Source organism: Equus quagga, chromosome 2, assembly GCF_021613505.1.
Source record: "Equus quagga isolate Etosha38 chromosome 2, UCLA_HA_Equagga_1.0, whole genome shotgun sequence".
Taxonomy (NCBI): Eukaryota; Metazoa; Chordata; class Mammalia; order Perissodactyla; family Equidae; genus Equus; species Equus quagga.
The window spans coordinates 54586968-54605841 of record NC_060268.1 but is presented as its reverse complement, the minus strand read 5'-3'; the positions used below and the strand labels follow the sequence as shown (position 1 = coordinate 54605841).

The 18874-nt window shown below is 39.9% G+C and overlaps 1 protein-coding gene across 4 annotated transcripts in view; it reads left to right on the top strand.

The window, feature by feature from the left end:
- ICE2 (interactor of little elongation complex ELL subunit 2) overlaps nucleotides 1–4473 on the top strand; it is a 65015-nt gene extending 60542 nt beyond the window's left edge. For 3 of the 4 annotated variants that reach the window (XM_046653713.1, XM_046653714.1, XM_046653718.1), the window contains one exon: nucleotides 3780–4473. In XM_046653713.1, the coding sequence (XP_046509669.1) occupies nucleotides 3780–3902 (123 nt within the window). In that variant the 3' untranslated portion in view covers nucleotides 3903–4473. The remainder of the gene's footprint in view (nucleotides 1–3779) is intronic. The other variant, XM_046653715.1, reaches the window with a different exon arrangement.
- Nucleotides 4474–18874: the final 14401 nt, after the last annotated feature.

Below are 18874 nucleotides of genomic sequence, written 5' to 3'. Positions count from 1 at the left end.
TCACTGAGTGTACAGTATTTCAACCTGATGTCCACATTTGCCATGTTAATCACAACACCATTCCAAAAACTGTATCTATAGGAGGAGTAGATAAAATTGTATACTCTACTGAGTCCAGTTTTATGTCAGTGGAAGTTTCTATTTTTGTAAGGTTTATAAGTTAACTAAAGAAAATTCTGTTAGCTTGCCCAGTAGGGGCATGAATAAGGCATCCACATAGTTAAATCCCTATGTTCCTATGAAAAGCAAAGTTATATTTTTTTGTAATTTTTATTTATGTATTCTGTTTCATTTCATTAAATATTTGAGGCAATTTGCAGAAGAATACATACAGTAAAATTATGATACAATTAAAAATTGATAAGTAGGATATAGAAAAATACAAAAACTGGTGTTAGTAATTAGTGAATGTAGTGCCTTATTACAAGTACAATAAAATGTTAAGGACTAAATTGTGTTTTGCTAAGTATTGCATAACTCAGTATTTATTGAGTTATAATTAATATTACTCTCTTTTTAGAATCCTTCCCAGAAATCCCAGTTGAATGATTTTTCTCTATCCGAAACTTTTGTAAAGCCATGGCTAGAGATACTCTTCACCATGTCGCTCATTCTTTATAGCATGTAGGAAATTCCAGTTTGAATTTAGTTGTAGAATAAATTTTGTTCTCTCCAAGTGAATCTGAATGTTTAGGAAATAAAAACACAGTGTATTTTTCTTTCCTGCTGCCAAAAATCTTTGAGTCAAAGTTATTGTCTGAGTTCTGTAATTTTCTCAAGATGTGTGCCCCAGAACATCTATCACTTGTGTACCATATGGGTATTTTCTGTTCCTTTTTTCTTTCTGTGTTATAGTAAGTTAAGCTATAAATTCCCTCAAGTCCTTTGAGAAGTAGCTGGATTGCAAATCTGAGGAGTTTTTATAATTTACAGTGAACAGAGTTGTTTCTATCTTTCGGTTCTCTACCCTAATGTTACTGTTTGGAAGGATCCTTTTAGAAATGAGAATTCCTTGCACATTCTTAGTTAACTTTGGCTGAGAAAATATATAAATGTCGTTAACTATTTGCTATAGTGAAAGAAAGGAAAAAGTTAGTTGTGAGCGTTTTAAGCCATTCTATCTGCAGTTTTGGTTGGCTATTTCCAGTTTAAATTTAATGTCAGTAGTGATTTTTATAACTTCCTAAGGCAAAATTTTCTTAACTAACTTAAAAATAATTATTGAAAACTATTTTTGAAGGTTTTCTGTTTTTTATAGGATAATGATTTCCTTTTAATTTAGAAACTGATTATAGTCTCTTACCTATAACATGTAATTCTGTACAGGAGTGACTTATTCCTTTTTAGTGAAAATGAAGTTTAATACCTTGATGCAATTCCGTATGTTCAGAGTTTGACCACATAAATACAAAGTTAAACAATTCAATTACATATATGTATACTACTGAGCACCTGTTGATTTATATTTTTAAGATGCTTCATGCGTTCAGTCCAGGGACAAATACTTGGTGAGGTTATCCAGGACCCGGTTGTTGTACAGTCTCGCATTAGATGCAGTAGCCAATTAGATAAGTAATGCTTGATTTGATGTTTTATAAGCCCACGAGTAGTTTGTGGTGCTCTCTTACACATCTCCCTACAATACAGCCCTACATTTAGTAGGAATTACCCTGCCTTCCTCCCTTACTTCCTCCTAGCCAGGCCATGGGAATGGGACTTTCTAGTCCATCCAAGGTAAGCCCAGGTAGGGGTTCTGGCCTTAGCTGCGATAGGAAAAGAACAAAGCTTCAGGAAGCCCAGAGAAGTACAACCCTGTATGAAACAGAAATCATCTACATGTCACAAGGTGGAAAAACTCATATAACAAATGTTTCTGCCTCTAATATGATTCCTGAGCCCCTAGTCTCCTTGAACTGAGATCCCATCTTTGTGTTGCACCTTAGGCGCTATCCTGGAGAGGTACCCCAGAGAGCCTGCGACTGCCTTCTGCTGCTGGAGCAGAGCTTAATAGGGGAAACCCGTTTGCTTCCTGTGCTGCTCCTGATTTCTTCCACTTGCAGTGGCTCTGTGCCTATCCCTTTTCTCCTCCCACAATTTATGTAATTCATTACACACATACCTATGTACACACATACATGTATAATCTCGCAATGGAAGTTTCAAAATTTTTGCTCTCCTCAACGATAATTAGTCTGGTCAGTGTACTTTTATAGTAAATACCAGCTGAGTGGGGAGTGGTATAGATAGTCTAAAAATCACAGCACTTTTCTAATCAATATGTTATAAAAGTTCATCAGCTTCAGACAGATTGGCAGACTCAGTTCCCAACTCAGGTTTGTCTTTTCTAGTCATCAAATTGTCAACCAAAAAATGCCCCTAAAAAGACAAGATCCCCTTTCAGTGAGGGTAGCTGAAGTCTGATTCATTCTTTTGTTTTTTTAAAGATTTTATTTTTCCGTTTTCTCCCCAAAGCCCCCCGGTACATAGTTGTGTATTTTTAGGTGTGGGTCCTTCCAGCTGTGGCATGTGGGACGCTGCCTCAGCATGGCTTGACGAGCAGTTCCATGTCTGCACCCAGGGTTCGAACCGCGAAACCCTGGGCCGCTGAAGCAGAGCACGCGAACTTATCCTCTCGGCCACGGGGCCGGCCCCTGATTCATTCTTAGTGAGCCAGTAGCCCCTTGGAGCAGTGCTAATAATATGTCTGTTGTATTAGGAATATGAGACAGCGTGCTTGGAGTTACAGGATCACCCATCACTCCCAGGTCTGGCATTCACTGGACAAGATGTGAAGAGACAGAAAGGGTGCCAGGTGGCTAGGGAAAATAGAGACAGATATTGACAGGTTCTGAGGAAACAGTTTCAGGCTATACAGCTTTGGTCCTTGTCTGCGAGGCCCAGCTTTCTCCATTACCCCGTTAAAAACCTTTATGGTCTCTCTCTCAGCAGCCAAGGAGATGACAGCATTTCCAGATCTCATCTTCAGCAGGACTATAACTAGCAAGGGGTTGTATCCTAAGACTACACCTTCTCTCGTCTCTAGACTGTGTGAGCTAGAAAGTGAGGATGACTAGCAACTTGTGCTGAGGAAAAGTAGACATGAAGTAGAACCAGCACTCTAGCAAAGTTTCTTCCCGACTTCCCTTCTTCCTCTTTTCCCATCCTCTGTAGTCTCCTAGTTTTTTCTTCTTTTCTTTCTTTCTTTCTTTCAAGAATCTTTTTTTTCAGCCACTCAATTTTTCCTTTCTACTTGGGTTCTCTTCTCTTTCTTTCATGTTTACTTTTTTTCATTCTTTTGGACTCTTCTATTTTCCTCACTCTGTCTCTTTCTCCGTTTCGTAATTTCTTTTCCCTCTGTCACCTCTGACCTTCTTGTGTCTCCTTTCCCTCCGTTCTTATTTTTCGTTTCTTCCTTTCTCCTGCCCTTTAGCTTCATAATATTGCAAACACATTGCTCAAAGCCCTGTCATTCCCTCATTATCTAATTTAACATTTCACCCTCTTCCAAATTTAACACAGAGAGTGCTTTCCCCCTTCACTTCTCTCCGTCTGCCCTCACCTGTCTCCTTCCTTGGTTGTTATGTGAAACTTTAGTACTTTAAGACTGTCAGATTAAAGTTTGTTCAGAAGCAGCCAGGTGGCTGGGGATTAAAAATATGTAAAGGACCATTCACAAAGTAATTAGTCCATGTGTAATGTGTAAATAATACATATTTATATACATATTTATATACGTTGTAAACGTGTTAAGCTATTCTGTTCTTTGCTTCGTCTCTTAGGTTGGTGGAACGAGAATGCCTACACGCAGCCGCAGGAATCCAGTTTCCATGGAAACCAAAAGCCTGCCTGCTCAGCAAGTTGAAAATGAAGGAGTGGCTCCAAATAAAAGAAAAATAACTTAAGGACTCTACCATGGAAAATGAAGAAAAACCAGTTATAACAGTGTTGAATTTAGAAAAGCTTGAGGGGAAATAAACCTAAAAGATTAGTAGACAAGATGAACGTTTTTCTTTTAGTGTCCTTGAGAGTTCTTAGAGTGCCTTGAAAAAGCATATTGGCCGTATGAAGGAATGTTTCAACTCAGATAGAATATTATACTCTTAATACTTGACGTTTGAGGAAAGTCTAGATATGTCTTAACATTACCATGACAGGGAACTATGTAGAGAAGTAAAATACTTTTGTAGTTGACCTTTTCCAAAAATCATAAATAAGAATTTGCTTTTTCAAGAACAATATTTATCATTGTATGTTATGTTAATAATTTGGGTTATATCACCGGTCTTTTGAGATTGGCTCAAAACGTTAACTCTTGCCACTGTCAGAATTTTGAGCAATGTAAACCTTGTTTCTGATCTATTGTGACAGTTTTTATATACTATTTTAAAATGATTGTTGCAGGTTAATAAAGTTAATACCTTTAAAAACTTGGTGAAATTCCATTGCAGGAGCCAAAAACTAAAATTAAAAATAAACTCCCTGCCTCTACACAGTCACAAGTTAACAATTTCTTGTTGGGTAACCATCAGTTTGTTAAAAAAAAAAACAAAAAACAAAACAAAAACCAGAAAACTTGTGGTGTAACTGGTTTGGTGACGAATGCCTCTTCCTCTTGGATCAAATTCTAGGTGAGTATTGAAATGTACTATTGAAAGCAAAGAGGTGAGCATGATTTCCAGAAAAATCTCATTATTTCATCTAACATATGGTAAAACATAAGCTATTTTTTCCTCATCTATACTAGTTCATTTAAATTTTCCAGGACCACATAGATGAATTTGGAAACGGGCATGATCAGCTGATAATTACTGTAGTCAATTTGGACTTAAGGAGTGGACTTACTTAATTTTTGTATCCCGTTCTTTAAAGTGCACTAAAGTTTTCAGAAATATGTGTCATTTGTAAAATACAAATCTTATAATCCAAGGCAATATTTGCTTTGCTTTTGGAATTTTTTTATGTGTTTTACATTAGTATAAGAAATTAGTCCTAGAAATGTTCTCACTATTATTAAGTAACAGTTGAATATTTTTATCTTCAACTCCTAAGTTTTTTTTCTTTTGATTTTTTTTGGTCAGTTGTAAATTTTTTAATTAGTGAGTAATTATTAGTAAAATTGTTTTATGTATTCTAATAATAATTTCCCGTCCTGCCATTCCCTTTTCGAAGCATTGAGCTTTCTGTTTAGCTCAATGTTTTTAGCTTGGTTGCATACTCCCATATCCCAGAGTGTTTTAGTTGTGAATCATTTGGCAGTGAGTGAAGGGAGAGGCAGGGATTCCCTTGGAATTTGCTCTTTTCAAAAAGCTAGACAGTGATTTCTTCAGACTTCTGGATACCACAAAGACTTGACTTTCACTTTTTTAATACTACTTTTTACTTAGTAAAATGTGTGATCTTGCAAATGATTATTTTGAAATAATCTTAGCCAAACATTTGAGTAACCCTGATAATATATATAAAGCTGGTCTTAGTTTTTCACTTGTGCTTAGTCAAGCATTTTTCTCTTGATATATATTTGAACGTATCTTGTGTTCTTTTTCTTGATTTTTAGTACTGAGAGTGTATAAGCAACAAAATGACATTGACAATACGAGCAAAGATTTTTTTTTAAGGAAAAAAACAAAACAGACTCAGTGTTGGCAAGGCTGTGATGCACCTGGCCCACTTACACCTCCATGCTAAAGGTGTAATTTATGTATACCTCTTGGAAGACGTTTAAGTCAGTAGATGTTTTAGTTCATCCGTGTGCCATGCAATCTACAGTAGGTCCCCAATGTTACTGTCTCATAGCATTCTTTTTCCACATATCACAATATTTTTTTTCATTTACTATCGAAATTCTTCTTGAATACACTACAAGCTGTACAAGGGCGGGGGCATATTTGTTTTGTTCGCTATTATGTAACAGACACCTAACATAGTGTCTGTCATGTAGTTTCTTAGTAGATAGAGGTTGAATATATGAATGTCTAGGTTTCAGGGATAGATTTCTTCTTCCAGGAGCTCACAGTCTAGTGGAGGACACAGTACTGATCTGTGTGATAAGTGCTTTGATAAAGTAATATAAGAAAGTCATAACCTGGTCTTAATAATTAAGGAATGTTTTCTGAGATGGAGCTAGAGCTGAGTCTTTTAAAGAAATATGAAAAGGAGTTATAAGGAAAGAATGAAAGATCTTCCACACAGAAAGAGAGCAGCATATGCAAAGGTGAAGGATGGCCAGATTATAGGCTGTGAACATGGGAGATGAGAGAAAAAGCTATAGGACAGGAGCAGACATGCCATGCTATGACATTTGAATTTTGTCCTCTGCAATGTGGCAACTAGTAGTGAATTTTAATGAATCAGATATGATTCAGATGAATCAGATATGTTTTTGAAAAAGTTATCGTTGGCATTAGTCTAGAGAATGGAATGGAGCTGGGAAAGACTGTGGTGAAATAGAAAAGTTAGAAAGGCTGTGTTGTAGTAACTGAAAAATAGTAAAGGCCTTGATATAAAGCAGTAAGAGTAAGGAGAGGCTCAAGCGACAGGAGAAGAAAATAACTTGGTGATACACTAGGTAGGTAGAGTCCAATATGACTTCTAGGTTTCTCATTTGGGATACCAGGTAAATAATTGTGTTCCTCCTCGAGAAAGTAGGAAGAGGAGTGTGGTTAGAGTAGGAAGAGAGTTCAGTTAAAGTGTTCATTTCCTTTCACCATTTCTCTTCCTTGGATTCTGGGTTTGGATGCAATATTGCTTATGTGTTGCTGCATAATTACCCCAAAACTTAGCTAGTTAAAACAGCAAACATTTATCATCTCAGAGTTTCTGTGAATCAGGAGTCCAGATGCAGCTTCGCTGGGTGCCTCTGGCTGAAGGTCTCCTAAAGTTGCAGTCAAACTGTTGGCCAGGGCTGCAGTCATCTGAAGGTTTGACTGGAGCTGGAGCATCTGCTTCCAAGAAGGCTCACTCGTGGTGCTGGCGAAAGTCCTCAGTCTCTCACTGGTTGTTGGCAGGAAGACTCATCCTGCATGTACCTCTACATAGGTCTGCTTGGGTGTCCTCGTGACACGGCAGCTGGCTTACTCCAGTGAGCAATCCAAGAGAGAGTGAGGAAGCCACAGTGTCTTTTAGTCTTGGAAGTCAAATAAGTCAAATAGTGTCACTTCTGCCACATTCTTGTTAGAAGTAAATCACAGTCTGCACTCAAGCTCCACCTCTTGAAAGGAGAAATATAAAATTAATTTGTAAACATTTTTTAAACCACCACAAATGCCATAAACATTTTAGGGATATAGAGGAAGAATTAGGTGTAGGATGGAGAGAAAAGAAAGGATACTTTCTTCTGAAATGTCTTATTACCAATGTGTTAAATATGAGACAGAAACAGTCGACGTCAAAGATAGTTGATAATTTGAGTTTTGAACTCAGAAGCCTCTGGGGTTTGAGTCTGATCTGCTGAGCAAAGCTTACTGAAAGAGTCGAGGCCAAGATGTATATTTCTAGGCCAGGTCTCTAGATTCCCTCATCAAATAGGAAGATTCAAACAGTTAAGGGGTCGCCTTGGCATATATGTTTACTTTCAACATATGAGCTACTGTTAGAAAGCAATCAAGCAAGGAAGTACAAAAGAGTTGTTTTTTATTGCTGTACATGCATGGGATAACCTGGTTAAGGAACTGGGGACGAGGGCATTCTGAGTGTAAATTAATGGCTGTTTTGAAAGTGAAGAAACCTAGAGTCTGTGATTAGTTAATTGAATTACTCCTTCCCTTTTCTTGAGAATATACAAGAGGGGAAAAAGAAATCTTTTCTGTACTCCCTATCCTAGATTTTGCTTACCCCAAAACATACAGCATAGGAGAGTATGTGCATGTTAATCTTAAAGAGTCACACTCCACTAAGGCAGTGCCATACTGATGCCAGGGGTTTCAGGTCTCTTTCAAGTACTGCATTAATGCAGCATCTGCTCCAGTCAGGCTCTACCAACACGCGAATTAGCCATTCTTGTCCCTGCCTGCATGTTTTTGCACATTAAGCTACCTCTGCTTGGATTTGTTATCACCTGTCGAAAACTTGCCTGTCCTCTATTGTTGATAATGCATTTTGGAACATCTATTGGATGTAATACATCATACGAATCTCTTGGGATTTACAGATAAATAAGATTGGTTTCTGCCTTAAGGGTATTTTCTAATCTAGTTGGGGAGCGAGATATGCACAGTTGGCTATAATACAGAGCAGAATGTTCAGGTGGCACAGTAATGTATAGGAATAAGAAGGATGCTTGGAAGTAAGAGAAATTCCTGGTAGAAATGACCTTTAAGCTGTATTTGAGAGACAGGTACAATATTAATATGAACAAAAAGGAAGCAGAGCATTGCAGGATGAGGGAAAACCATATGAAAAGTGCTGGTTTTAGGAAATGGCAAATATGCTCGTGTAACAAGCATGGGGGCAAAAGATGATAAATGGAAGATGAAGTTGAAGAGGTAAATTAGAGCTTGATAGTGGAAGGGATGGACTGTTATTCCCAGAGAATTTGATTTGATTCTGAAGGCAAACAGGAGACATTGAAGACTTTTTGAGAAAAATAACATCAATTTCAGGAAAGTTAACAATATAAAGGATTATTTAGAGAGGAGAAAGACTTATGGCAAGGAGATGTTAACTATACAAATAGCAGGTGATGGAAAAGGTGTAGATTGGAAAGCCATTAGCAGCTATCAGATTTGACCCTACCCTGAAAATGAATGTTTACCTCAGGGGCCGGCCCGGTAGGCTAGTGGTTAAGTTCACATGCTCTGCTTCGGCAGCCTGGGGTTCACAAATTCAGATCCCAGGCACAGACCTACCCACCACTCAACAAGCCATGCTGTGGCAGCATCCCCCATACAAAATAGAAGAAGATTGGCAACAAATGTTAGCTCAGCAGGAATCTTCCTTGCCAAAAAAAAAAAAGATGTTGATATGAAATAATGGTCTAGAACTCCATATACATCTCAAAGAATTAAAAAAAAAAGAACATTTACCTTATATAACATTGAGTCACAACTGGGACACTAGGTGTTGGGAATACAAAGATGAATTAAAGGTCACAGCGTATGAAGTAGCTTGCATGTGTGGAATTTTGAAGTGAGAAGTTTCTAAGACAACTGAAGTTGTCAGCCTGAGTCCTACCACTGACTTAAGTAAAAATGTTATAAGAAGAATATGGATGAGATGAAAAGACAACTAGTTAATGTTTTTAACCAGATGTCAGCAGTACAATTAAGGTGATGTCCTACAGAAACTATAGACTGAAAATGTGGGTCTGCAACTTAGGGGAGAGAAATAGATAGGAAGGCTGGGGGCCCGCATTTAGGCAGATACACCAGGAAACAGGCTGGCATGTCTGGGACCAAGCTGGCCTTTCCTTTCTTTATTTTCCTCTACTTGCCCTTCATTTGGGGCAAGGGGCTGGGAGTTTGGTTACATCCCAGGTTAATTGAGCAAATAAATACATTGAGAATAATGGGAAAGAGAAAGGCAGGAATAAACTCTGTGGTGTTGGATTAGAATTGGAAGTATCAGAATGAGCTCATGGTACTTAATATATACATAGAGATGGAGAAACAGATGTACCTGTGTCTGTGTACATGTGCATACATTATTTCCTAGTTCTGCTGATAGGGTCTGGAAGCAATGATACTCTAGTAGCAGTGAGCACACCTAGCACCCAGATCTTGGTTTCTAAATCTCATTCTTCACTAAAAGAAATCAGGGGTCGTTGGAGAAATTACTAATTCCAAGACTGGGGCAGGGAAAATACAAGATGAACCTACAACCTTGTCTTGCACCAGAAAGGAAGAAAGTGCTCAAAGAATAGTGGGTGCATGTCGAAAGAACACAGGAGCTAGCCTAAAGGAGTTGCCAGGTCTCAGAAACTTTCAGCATGAAATAATGATAGTAATGGGTTGTAATCCTTGAGCAAACTAGTAATCCACAAGCTCATACTGATATCAATGAATAAATAAGTAAATGGGGAAGAAGAGAATACTCTGTTCTACAGGAGAATGCCAACCAGTAAATCTAGAGGGAATGATGGCATTAGAAAAATCACCAATTTGCAACCATTATAGTAATAATCATTTAGCTAAGAATCATCAAAGGATGCTAAATGTGGTGGGTGAAAATTTGATGGCAAATAGAAATATTTACATTGTCTTGAAGAATCTCCCTACAACATAGTTGTTATTATTAATGAGTATAACATACTTATTTACTTAATGCTGAAGAAACCTGGCAGAAACTATCTTTTCTTTCCTGCTTTTTCTCCCTAAATCTCCCCAGTACATAGTTGTATATTTTAGTTGTGGGTCCTTCTAGTTGTGGCATGTGGGATGCCGCCTCAACGTGACCTGATGAGCGGTGCCATGTCTGCGCCCAGGATCCACCGGTGAAACCCTGGGCCACTGAAGCGGAGCGCATGAACTTAACCACTCGGCCACGGGGCCGGCCCCATGCAGAAACTATCTTAACCAAGTGATTAAAATTAGTATCACCATTAATAAGACAAATCAACAATGTGTCTTTCTTGGTATGCACCAAGAAGAGCACAACATCACTTTTGTGGTATATTCCTGCCAAATATGCATAAATCATGAGGAAATAGAGAAACACAAGTTGAGGCACTAGTCTAGAAAGTAATTGGTCAACAATCTTCAAAAATGTCAGGGTCGTGAAAGACAGGGAAACACTGTAGGACTGTTTCACTTAAGGATTCACTGTGACTCGCGATCCTGGTTTGGATTCTAGTCCATTAACGGGAATTATTGGAACAATTGGCACAACTTGAATGGAGTTTGTGGATTGCATGGTAGTAATGTGTCGGTATTAATTTCCTGATTTTGCTGTGGTTTTGTCAGAGCCTGCCCCTGTACTTAGGAAATAAACGCTGAAGTATAGATTGGTCCTGGGGCATCGTGTCTGCAACTTATTCTCAAACTGCAGGATTTGGGCAGAGAAGTGTGAACAGAGAGTCTTGATGAAAGCTATGTAATAGCTATACGTACTATTTTTGTAATTTTTATATAAATTTGAGATTATTTCACAATAAAAACTCTGTAAAAAGGGCGTAATTCACAGTGTCAGGTACTATAGGCACGTCAAGGAGGGTGAAGACTGGGAGTAAAAGGCTATTGGATTCATCAATCAATCAGGCATAAAGACAAAAGTGTTGAAATGAAATGGGGGGAAATCAGGGATTCCTGTTTTTAGGATCTGGGGCATGAAACTTTCCTTACAACTCAAACTCCTGAAAGGCTTTTCTCCTCTAAATTCCTACCGTACTTATTGTAACAGCACAGACTCTAAGTCTCAGATATTATCCTACATTATTCTCTTTCAAGTACTTTGTGTACATCCCTAAAGAGATTTTAAGTTCCTCCCAGGCAATGTTTGTGTCTTTATACAGCTGTGTGTCTAACCCAAGACCAAGCACAGGGCTAGGCCAACTCCAGATGCTCCATCAATACGTATTAAATTGGGCTGATACCTATGAGCTCCCCATACACATGTCTAGGGGGAGACAATCCCCTTTCTTCCCTTCTTGTGTTCTTATGGCTGGACTAATAATAAAATTGACACCAGACCCAAACAGGAGGAAAACCTAGTTTGATACGTACGTATTGGAGATGATGGAGAGAGACGATGCTCGGAGAGTGAACAAAGCAGACCATATATATATCTTTTATGCAAAGAAACAGTAAATTTGTGAGGAATGACAGGACAAAGAACTTTAGATTAGAGATATGTGATTAGTAAGGAATTTAAGCAGAGTTTAGGCTTCAGGAAGTAAATTAGTAAGGTTTGTTTATACAAGCTTCCAGGCCCTGAATTCCTAGCTCTGCTGATAAGGATGAAAGGAGAGTACCTTTCACGTGGGAGATTTATTTCATGCTTTCAGGGGGAACGGAGATAGAAGGGTCAGAACACCATTTTTGCTCCTCAAGTAACTTTAATTCAAAATAATCAATATACTGGGGCTGGCCCCGTGGCCAAGTGGTTAAGTTCGCGTGCTCCACTTCGGCAGCCCAGAGTTTGCCAGTTCGGATCCTGGGCATGGACCTATGCACCACTCATCAAGCCATGCTGTGGCAGCGTCCCACATAGAGGAACTAGAATGACCTACAACTGGGAGATACAACTATGTACTGGGGCTTTGGGGAGAAAAAAAAAAAGAGGAAGGTTGGCAACAGATGTTAACTCAGGGCCAATCTTTCAAGAAAAGAAAAAAATCTATATACTGTTGTGGGATATTTGGGGGCAGCCTGCCCTGGGCCCCCATACCAGCATGTAACTAGGTTGTCTCCACCTCAATCTTAGACCTCCCTACTTACAAGGGCAAGTCTATGGGCCGCTATGAGCCCTGCACAAGAAAAGAAATTTAAAAACTTATTAAAGGCCACACCAGTCACCCCTCAAGAAAGGAAGAGCTTTCTCTATGTTTGGGATACATTTTTACAATACTGTCTAACCCATTTAATATTACTCCATCTCATCTAAGAGCAACAAAAGAAGCACAAATTCAGGTTAGAGTTAACGATTTGGAAGATACCATGTTGCAAAACCTCTTAAAAACATCCTACCTGGCAGCCAGAACTTGTGTGGACAGGAACATGTAGTGTGTGATTCTTCCTGGGGCAGCCAAAAACAAAAAAAATCCTTATCTTATCAAAGGGAGAGCCCTGTGGCCAACCACTGGCAAGCTGAGAAGCAGCCCGCTCATTTACACAACTCAAGGCCTCCCCGGTAGGTGATGTTCTCCAACATCAAGGAAACACAAACCCTCCATAGTTTGCAAACAGGTCTTTCCACAAACCTCTACCCAACTTAGGCTCCTGAAACTATAAGGTTTTTTTTTCAGTTTTAGCCTGTTAGATGAGACTCCAAATAAATAAAAGAGGATATTGTGTCCAGGGAACAGTCTTACTGACTGCAGAATCCTCCATGAGACTGGGCCCTGGTGGCCCAGTAGTTAAGTTCAGCACACTCTGCTTTGGTGGCCTGGGTTCGGTTCCTGGTGGAACCTGAGGTTCGGAACCATACCACTCCTGTTAGTGGCCCTGCTGTGGTGGCACCTAACATACAAAAAGAAGAAGATTGGCAGTGGATGTCAGCTCAGGGTGAATCTTCCTCAGGAAAAAAAAAAAGTGAGAAATCTTGAGTCCAGAATAAATGATCAAGTCATTACAATCTCTTTATTTACTTGAATGAGAAAGTTAACGTTTCTAGACAACTTAAGAGAGAGAATGCATTTTATGGAATTTGTGTTTTATTTTTAACTATTTAGTAAGGGGTCCCAACGATATGCAAACAGTAGTTTTACTAATGTGAAAGATAAATAATTGAATACATTTTGCAAGTATAATGTTTGTCCTCTGCCTCACTGAAAGTGATGCAAATTCTAGTTTCCCAAGTGCCACAATGGGCAGCTGGGAATAGCCTCTGTCCACTGCCAATATGCAGCCTCATAAAATTTCATGATGAGATGAGTTCTTCCGAGTTCAGAAAGAGGGTGAAGAAAACTGAAATCACAGTGCATTAGGCTTGACCGTCTCCCGGTATGTGTGCATGTTGGGAGGCTAATAAAGTGGTCGGTCAGTCCCTAATTCAGTTTGGCTTTTTTTTTAATGCTACACTCTAGTGCCTGAAAACTTTTACTCCTAAGGAGCAAGGACTATGTAACTTAGGAAGTGCCCTAGGCCAAAATGTCATTTTGCATACAAAGGAGTGCTGAGTTTGCTGTCAGCCAAGCCTTCTGCCCCGCTGGAGCCTGTGCTGGAGTGAATTCACGTCTGTCAGTTGGGAAGTCTTCAGAATGTTAAGACTGTCAGTTGCAACCTGGAGAGAAGTAGGAGAGGTTGCGTCTTAGAAGTAGGCAGCCCAGAGCTGGAGTTTGTTGGAAGAGGCAAAGTTGCAGAAGGATGCGTTGTGTTAGACTCTCAGCTCCACCATTTGTAAGGCCATATTTCTCCCCTCTTTGAGCCTTGGTCTTTTCACCTGTAAAATATAGATATTTGTGCCTTCTCAGCACATTCTACAGGCTCTAGTGGCCTTCCAGTACATAATGGAGCTAAAAGTTCTTTTTAAACTGCAAGTCACTGTATAAATGTGAAGTATTGTCAGATCGAATCTATGAGAGAGGTCATTTGAGCTAAACCTTGAAAGAAGCTTGCCATACTGGAAGGGAAATTTCAGGCTGAGGCACCACGTATAATCGATGTTGCAGAGGTACAAACATGCCTACCGTGTTGGGACAGTAGGACATCCAGTGTGGCTAAGACCTGGCCGGGATGCCTATGCTAAAGGGACCAAAAGGAGCCTAAGAAAGGGTGCTGGGGAGAACTTGTCAATAAAAAGCCCCGGGTGCCTTCTTAGAGACTGTGGGTGTTGTCTTGAGATGGGAAGTAATCAGAGGCTTTTTAATGGGGGGTGGCAGTAGAGGTGGGCAACACAGTTAAGCTTGTATAATGGAAAGGATGGCTGTAATATGTAGGATAGATTGGGGGGGCAGAATAGAAACCAGGGAAGTCTGAGACCAGGGAGATAGGAGAGGGTATTTTTCAACCTAAACCTGAGGTTGCGTCATCAATCTTACTTGGCAATCTGTCACCTTTGTTTCTGTGGGACCAAATATGCCTGCCTCATTTGTGAGAACGTGGCCAAGCCAATGAGATAGAAGGTGCAGATCTGAAACCTCCTGGAGTTGGACGAGCCAGAAATAGGGTGATAAGTACTACAGACCCTCATACAAGCTGTTCAGATGCCTCTCCTTCCTCTATGGCTACATAGGGTAAGGTTTCCTTTGTAAAAGTTATCATAAATTCCAACGATATCATTGGGAAGTGCACTCTAAATCTGGAAAACAGTTTGGAGTCCTCCCAAGAAACTCACTTAAAACAGGGTGGGTAACTCTTTAAATGCTACTTTTGCCTATTTGGTCTCTCTCCTAACATTTTAAAATTTGGACTCTGGGGCATAGGAAAGAAAAATAACGTGAGCCAAGCAGCTGAGCCAGATGCCCAAACTGAAACCTAAGTTGCCCTCCTTTCAGGGGCTTCAGGATCCCAGCAAGTCATGCTGTGAGCTCCTCCCCAGAATGTTTTAATGTTTGTGTGATATTTATGTTAATGTTGAAATGTTGAAAATGGATACTACAGCCTCGAAAGAGAGCACTGGGGGCCCAGCACCACAACTGAGTGGTTAAAGTTCCACATGCTCAGCTTCGGTGGCCCAGGTTTGTGGGTTCAGATCCAGGTGCAGACCTACTCCGCTCAATAGCCATGCTGTGGAGGTGTCCCACATACAAAATGGAGGAAGATTGGCACAGATGTCAGCTCAGGGCAGGTCTTGCTCAGCAAAAAAAAAAAAAAAAAGAGAAAATAGTGGGCTTAACCAGTTAAAGCTAATAGTAATGTGGAGACCAGCTTTGCCACCCTATGTGGATCTCAGGTCATGTCCCCCACCCATTCCTTTTCAGTTTGATATCAAAAGTATGAAGCCTTCATGGTTTTTTGTTTTGTTTTGTTTTGCTTTGTTTTGTTTTTGCTGAGGAAGATTCTCCCTGATCTAACATCTTTACCAATCTTCCTCAATTTTGTGTATGGGTCGCCACCACAGCATGGCCACCGACAAATGGCATAGGTCCACACCCGGGAACTGAACCCAGGCCACTGAAGCGGAGCATGCTAAACTTAACCACTAGGCCAGGGGTCCGGCCCTATCATGTTTTTTTGTTAACAATACAAGGCAGAAAGTTTTATTATGTACATAACTTATTAACAGACTAATTTGTTAAACCACTAGCAGAAACAATATTAACGTTCTGCTAAACTATTTCTGTTTATGAAGGAAGAAGAACTTCAGCCCCAGAAGAGTGGTCAGCCCTTGTGAGCACGGGCTGGGGGTGACTCTGAACTGACTCTGCATCCACTAACTCTGTGCCTCCTGCTTTTCCTCTTCAGCTGCCTGGAGTGTGTTCCAGCTCTCCACAATACCCACAGGAATGCCACTGGCTCTGGAAGAGGAAAGGGATTGATGGTGGTAACTGAATCCATTTTGATGGTGACCTATGCCAGGCTGATGTCATTCATTGGAAACTGCAGCAAACTTGGCTATTCTTTTACCAATGGGGTATTGGTTTTTTGAGACCGTCTTTGGTGTATAAGTACCTCATCCAAAAAAAATATGTCATTATTGAAGATTCCATTTCAGTCCACTATATTTTTGGACATTTTCACCAAAAAAATTAATTACTCCTAAATAGCATTACATGATTTTGAATATTTAGTGTCTGAGGAACTCTGAAAGCTTTATTGGACTGATAGATATGCCTTTCAGACCTCATATCAGAATGATCGAATTTCCTTAAAACTGAAAAGTAAATACTGCTGAGTCCATTGAACAATGTAATCAAGTGAGGACTGATATGGCTTCATGTATATTTAACCCCAGGTGGCAGTATCCTCTCCTCCTACTATCCTTTTCCCTCTTGGTCACGAGCCTTGGCTCAGAATGACCTTTAGCTCTTCCTCAAGACTCCTCTCAAGGGGCCAGGATCCACCTTGGATCTGAGGGTATTACCTAAGTAGAGGAGTTCCAAAAATATTTCACAATGGTGGCATTAATCAAATCAATATATACCTTCTCCGGTGACTAATTCTTTTTACCTCTTTTTATACTGGAACGGTCTGTTTAAAGATTAACGGCCACACCTCTCTACACTGACACTTTCCGCAGAAATAGAATCCGTTGGTGTGCGATACATTTCCTCTTTTATGGTTGCGCAATGACTTCAAACAGCTAGGAGTGATTGTAAATGCATTGACCAAGATGAAATGCCTTACTTCCTTTCTCTGATGGTTTATTGCCCCTCACAGAGTTAGGCATTCTTTTAGCAGTTTGACTCTATTTCTGATACATTTGTCAAATTATAATTGCTTATGTACCCCCACTAGACCTTGAGGCCGGACTTAGCATGTTTTTTCCTATTATTCATCTGTTACACAGTCCTGCCCTGGTGCCTGGCGTATGGTGGATACTCGATGTTTTTAAACTGAGTGAATTTGTCTTGAGTGTTCCTTGATTTTTGCAGCAGACAGATACTGGCAGCAGGTGATCAAAACCAATTAAGCTTCTATCTGTACTAGATTAAGCATTTCATCAATTTCCTAGAAAAATATGTGTAAAATACTTGATAAATGACAATGTTCATGTAATTGATATTTAAAGAGGAAAGATGGGGGTGCTGGAGATAGGGAGACCACTTGGGGAAGATTTCTGAGTTAGGAGTGTTGTGAGTTATTTTTTTTTTCATTCTCTTACAATCTTAACAGTTTTTCTTACATTCTTTCCTTTTGAGCTGTGACATAACCTGATTATTAGAGTTGTTTTTTTGCCCCTCCCTAGTTGCTATAGCTAGTGAATCATAGAAACCAGAGAAGGGAAAGACGGGTGAAATCATCTGGTTCATCTCCAAATTAGGGAGTGGAGCATTGGGATTTGGAGAAGACTAACCTCTTGTTTGAAAAAAGAAAAGAAAAAAAAACTTCAACTAGAGCTGATGAGAGCAGCTCTCCCGTCTGTTCACCTTTTGCTTCTCCCACAATCCTGAGATCCATCCTATTAGAAGGCAATCAGGGATTCTTATCAAGGGCCCCAGGAGCACCAGATGCCAAAGTATTAAGGAGTTGAACAAAAATTCTACTGCCTGAGTAATAAAGTTGGATTATGAATCCTTCAGTGATTGTTTTAATGGAGTCTTACAGAATTTGAAACTCTGTTTCAGCAAGGCCTTACGAATTTAAGAGCTGGCAAAGAACTTACAGAGGATCTGGGCTAAAATGTCCAGCTCCCAGCTGCAGAAACTAACAAGGGGTTGTTAAGAAATTATAGCAATGCCTAAGTCAAGAGTACAGACCTCTCAGTGCGTGTCTCTCTGTGTCACAGTCGCACAGTGTCCTCCCTCACAATGCTCCCCTCCACTGTTGTCTTCTTCCTCTTCCCCTCTTCTTCCTTCTTGTTCTTGTTCTCTTTTGCAGTGTTGTTTGAAGAAATGGCAGAGATGACTTAGCATCAGTGTCTGCTCTACGTGTCAGCCAAGCCTCATCCACTTGTCCTTGGGCCACAGAGGCAAGTGGATGCCACTTCAGCCACATCTGCAACCTGTCTACCACAGTCCTTGCTTCCCTCCTACTTGCCTCTGTGTCATTCCAGCTGCAGAACCTCGACTTCATCTCCTATTCAGACTCTGCTCTTGACCTTTGAACTTTTTCATGAATCACAGTGTCCTTGGCTCCTCCCTTGGTACCTCGCTTAGTTCTCCCCCAACTTCTGATGTCTTCCTATGGTATCCCTGCACCAGCTCTGACCTCTACATTACAAAACCTTCCCCACACTGCTTGCCCTTTGCCAATGGCCCCTTACAGAGTGGGGAGGAATATTTGTACCCTATCAATAGTCATAGCATCTGCATACGTGTGTCCCCAGTGTAAATCCCCATATCTAGTTACCCAAGTATGTTATCACAGGCTCACATTATGGAAATCTAAATTCTTTTGTGATATTAGAGATATTCAACAGTTGCCTGTTATTTTTATTTTGATAATATTCTACACGGCCTCATCTCACTTTAAAGTGATCTTTCTCAATCGCAGCTATACATTTGAATAACTTAGGAACCAAAAACATGCTGGGATCCCATGATTCAAAGAGTCTGAATTAAAGCCACAATTTTATATGGGTATATTCAATTACACAAGGGATACTCTTTCCAATTTGGACAAAAATGGAATGCAGAGAAAGAAAGTCAATCGTATTTGATAAAAACGATTTATTGATCTAA